At 40.6% G+C, this 5,040-nt stretch overlaps 1 protein-coding gene across 1 annotated transcript in view; it reads left to right on the forward strand.

Annotated features, from left to right (window-relative positions):
• The window catches only part of PLEKHS1 (pleckstrin homology domain containing S1), a 27,062-nt gene extending 24,724 nt beyond the window's left edge, over positions 1–2,338 (forward strand). Inside the window, exon 11 of the mRNA XM_029920400.1 lies at positions 1,880–2,338. Coding sequence (XP_029776260.1) covers positions 1,880–2,059 — 180 coding nt within the window. The 3' untranslated portion in view covers positions 2,060–2,338. The remainder of the gene's footprint in view (positions 1–1,879) is intronic.
• Positions 2,339–5,040: the final 2,702 nt, after the last annotated feature.

The raw sequence follows: 5,040 nt of genomic DNA on the forward strand, positions 1-5,040 counted from the left end.
AGGAAAGGGTGAAGAAGGGGACAATGAGATTGTCTCTCTCAATGAGAGCAATCTACATTTATCATGTATCTTTTTTTTTATGTTGGCTCTGTTAGCTCTCCTTGAAGAAACATTTCCTTGTCTTAAAATTCCTAAAAACCAGGGTATTGGGATGGCTTGGTCAGTTGGTCATCTAACTCTTGATTTGGGGTCAGGTCATGATCCCAGGGTCATGGGATTGAGTCCCATGTTGGGCTCTGTGCTGGGTATGAAGTCTACTTGGAATTCTCTCTCTCTCCCTCTGTCCCTCTCCCCAACTCAAGCTCACTTTCTCTTTATGTATCTCTAAAAAAATCAAAATAATTTAGAAAATTAAACTTTAAAAAATTCCTGAAAACCACTGTGCTAGGTGATCTCTCAAATTTCTTCCAGCTCTGAGAGTTCTGATTGTATAGGTCTTATCTCTTCTGTAAGACACAACTACCGCACTCTCCTCCTATTACCTAAATGGGAAAAGCATCCAAAGATGAGTGAATTGTCCAAAGTACATAAGTAGTTAGTGTGGAGCAAGGACTCATTCCTCATTCATTCACTAACTCACCATTTATGAACATCTCCTGTATGCTGGTACTGAGCTGAGTCCTAGAGCCACATATGGCCTCAGCCTAAGCTTAAGGAGCTCACATAGTATGGATCAAATAGGTATGTTGTGTGCTAGTTACAATACAGTGTGAGCCCTAAGATGTGAACAGAGGGCCAGTGAAACAGAAAGAAAGGAGTAAATCTATCTGAGGAAGGCCAGGAAGATGTCTTAGAGAAGGTGATGTCTGGCTTGGGTTTCAGAGACCAGGTGGGAGTTTGTGTGATGAAAAAGTAGATTTCAGGGTCTCAGTTCAACAATCAGGTAATTGTAATATATTTCCACTGCCAAAAATCCACACTGGGGCCAAGTGCCCAATAGAATCTTCTGAATCCTTCCCAAAGTTACCAAACAATACTCTGACCCAAAGATCCAGGCATCAGCTCCAAAGCCAAAAAGAAGGATTTTTGCCTGGCTCCAGGAATTTCACCTGGGCACCATTGACTGCAGTTTAGCATGACTGCCTTTCTAGATGGTGGAATCGCTTGTGTGGGAGGGGACAAGAGCATTTCTCCTGGGCTGAGTCGGCCTGCCCCTTTCTATTGGAGAACAACTAGATGCTATGGAGAAATATGAGGTGTTCACCAAAATGGTTACCCGGAAAATCAAAAATTTCTACTTTCCCACCCCACCATTCCTGACTATTGTTTATATTAAAATGAATATCCAAAGAATGTTGGAAGAGGGGAAATATGGAACCAAAGGAGGGGCAGCAAGGGCCCCAATTGTTCTAGAGCATTTGGACCAATCAAACCTACTTTCTCTCCTGTTGGGCTACAGTTAAGAAACAAGGAGGTTGGCTTGGGGACAGGGTAGGGACAATGTGAGAATTTGAAAGGAGGGGAGAAGGGGTGTGTGTAGAAGAAGAAGGAGGAGGAAGAGAAAGAGATGCTAGATTACAAGATAAACACATCAAACTTCAATTTCCCCTTGATCTTGTCAGGGGCTGGTTTTGTCTGGTTTCATCTGGATTCTCTAGTTTCAAGAGGCTTTTTCTTCCGGATACAACTGGGCCCATCAGGAATCTCGGTGTTCTCTGGAATCTACCCTAAAGCTTCAGCCCAGTGGCTGCCAGAGAATAAAAATCCATCTTCCACCTAAATATACAAGTCATCCTGGCTTCCTTTGGCCCAGATGTTATGGTTCATCATAGATTTTCTTCAAAACCAGCATCAAAGTGTGTTAATGAGGACAGACCAAGAACAAACAATTCTAAGGATAATATTTCCTCGCTTTATTTCCTTCTTACTTGTTTTTTAGAAAATAAAACTCACCATCGGCCGGATCCCAAATTCAGAGAAATTCCATGCTGTAGCCTGTACGTGCCCTTTAAAACACAAAGGGGTTGTGCCTCTTCCACCGGGTAAATCTGGACTGGAGAAGACATTGAAGAGGAGTCCCGCCATTAAAAAGGGTCAGGACAAAGGAACTGGAGAGTAACACTCCAGGACCCCCTGCGTAGGAGCAAGGAGAGGCCCTGGACTCTGGGGGGGCTCTGCCTCCACGACTGTGTGACATAACACAAAGCAGCACACCTCTCTGGTTTTCTGCATCTACATCTTAACGGCGGGGAAAACTATTCCCCCTCTGCCTATTGCATCAGGGACGTTGAGAGGGTCCCAGGGGAGAATGACTGTGGAATGCCCAGAAAATGTAAGGCCTTATCAGCTCAGACATTGTCCCACACATCACAGAGGCTGGATAAGTCCCTCATCTGAAATGCACTGTGTGTTCTCTGAGGTCATGGCCCACACAATCTCTTCTTTGTTGGGGAACATACAGTTGGAAATGCTCATTCCAGGAAGGCAAGATTCCCAAGAGATGTGATACCATATCGGCCTTCCCAAACACCTCCCCCTATTCATCACGCCTATCTATGGTCCAAGTGCTGAGGCAAAGTGGCCTCTTGGCTTCAAGAATCATCTTGTTTTCTTAAAGACCCAGTAACTATTCTAGAAGTTAAAGCCACTTTAGGTCATAACCAGCAAAGATGTGTTTTCATTACAAGGAATAAGGCAGCATTTGGAATAACTTCCACACTTGAAAGCTCTTAACTAATTGATGCATTAATTAATTGATCCTACAAGGCCAAAAACATAAAATCTTTTTTCATAAATAGGAGGCAGAGAGCAAAAGTATTCATCAAATCCGGGAATGTTAGAGCAAAAGGAGGTATCAGAAACTCTATGTTACTATGCTGTCATTTTGTGCAGGAAGACATCAAAGCCCCAAACGTTTAATACAAACAAAACAGAAAGACTCACACACACAGAGAATAAACTGGTGGTTGCCAGAATGGAGGTGACGGGGGGGGGGGGGGGGGGGGGGGGGGGGGGGGGGGGGGGGGGGGGGGGACAGGCAAAGTAGGTGAGGGAGATTGAGAGCTACAAACTTCCGGTTATAAAATAAGTCTCAGCAATGAAAAGTACAGCATGGAGAATACAGTCAATAATATTGCAAGAACAATGTCCAGGGTCAGAAGGTGACTACATTTATGCGGTAAGCATAGCATAATGTATAGAAATTGTCGAATCACTATGTTGAATACCTGAAACCAATGTAACATGCTATGTTAAAAAAATAATAATAATAGTAATAATATACTTCCTTTGTAGCTCCCAGTTTCATGGCTGTGTAGTGGCAGAGCAGGAATCTAAAACCAGCTCTGAGAAACAGAGGTCCTGATCCTCACTGTGTATCTGGATTTAGGTTTGAGAAGACCTTCCGCAGATAGAAGAAGCACTCAAATACAGTTCATTTTCTGTTATCCAGATTATACAGAATGTATAAAAATTTTTACTTACTGTTTCTTTTTAATTTTTTAATGTTTTTTTATTTTTGAAAGAGAGACAGAGAGCAAGCAGGGGAGGGGCAGAGAGAAAGGGAGATACAGAATTCAAAGCAGGCTCTGGGCTCTGAGCTGTCAGCACAGCTGACCCAGGGATCTCACTCACGAGCTGTGAGATCATGACCTGAGCTGAAGTCGGACACTTAATCGACTGAGTCACCCAGGCGCCCTTTACTGTTTCTTTTTTTTCTGAATTAATGTTAAGACTTTGCTTTTTTTCTAGTTTTATTAAAATGTAATGGACATATAGCATTGTATTTGTTTGAGGTGTGCAATGTGCAACATAATGTACAACCTAATGCAACCACCTGTTTCTACCGCCCAGAAATTTGTCCTACAGAATCACTCACCAAGTGTACAAAGATCATTTTTAACGTTCACTGTAGCATTGTGTGTAACAATCCAGACAGTCTTCAGGGATTGCTTACTTATGATGACTTCATGTCATTCAAAAATCTACAGATGTTAACTGTTCTGTATGTGCAGTCATGGAAAGATGTTCACAGTATAGTAAGAATGAAAGAAGCAAGTTGCAAAACAGTAGGTATAACATTGTCCCATTTTTATAAAAATAAAGGATTGGTATTAACATATATGTATGTGTGTTTACACAATATCCCTGGCCCTAATAAAAAATACCTATCTCGAAGGCTTGTTACAAGGTTTAAATGGGTGTCATAGATACGCACCTAGCACACTGCCTGATACATCATGAGCACTCAGTGTGAGGTCTGCTGCGCCTTTGATAATGCTGTTTTTGTTCCGTGCAGATAAGTGGAGATCTAGTTCTTCATAAGAACCGTCTCTGAGAAGTAGGACCAAGATTGGCCATGTGGGGGAGGCATTTCTGTAATGTTCGAATTTTTCTTATTTTTTCAGTGAGCATGTCACTTTTATTTAAAAAAAATAGAAGTGTGGAAAACAAATACATTTTATATATTTCTGTAAATTTACATTTATTAGATAAGTATACACTTATATAAGCATATATTTGCCATCTAAATATATTTCTACATATTTATTATATTCATTAGTTATTAGAAAAATATAAATGTAAATAAATACTATATTGAAATAAATATATGATAAATATATGTACCTAATAATATATCTTAAATATGTAATCATGCATTTTAAATAAATGTTTATATAAATATCACTATAAATTTCAGATATATAAGCTATATGAAGTATATTTTATAATTATAAATATATTATATTTAAATATAAAATACATAATCTTATATATATGTTTTTTAAATCTTGAGAAGTAAGAAACCAAGCCACCTCGGTAAAGGAAATAAAAAATCATCAATGTAAAACTGTCAGGCAGCCAGCAATGTGGGTGGAGAGACTGCTTTGAAGCCCAAAGGTTCTACCATTTTTCCGTTGGGAAGTCTACACCAAGAGGCACCCCGTGGCTCAGTTGGTTAAACATCCAATTCTTGATATCGACTCAGATTGTGATCTCGAGGTCGTGAGATCGAGTCCCAAGCTGGGCTCCAAGTGGACCTTGCTTGGGATTCTCTCTCTTCCTCCCTCTGCCCCTCCCCTAGTCTTGCTCGCTCTCTTC

This window comes from Suricata suricatta, chromosome 2 (genome assembly GCF_006229205.1).
Source record: "Suricata suricatta isolate VVHF042 chromosome 2, meerkat_22Aug2017_6uvM2_HiC, whole genome shotgun sequence".
In the NCBI taxonomy this organism is placed as follows: Eukaryota; Metazoa; Chordata; class Mammalia; order Carnivora; family Herpestidae; genus Suricata; species Suricata suricatta.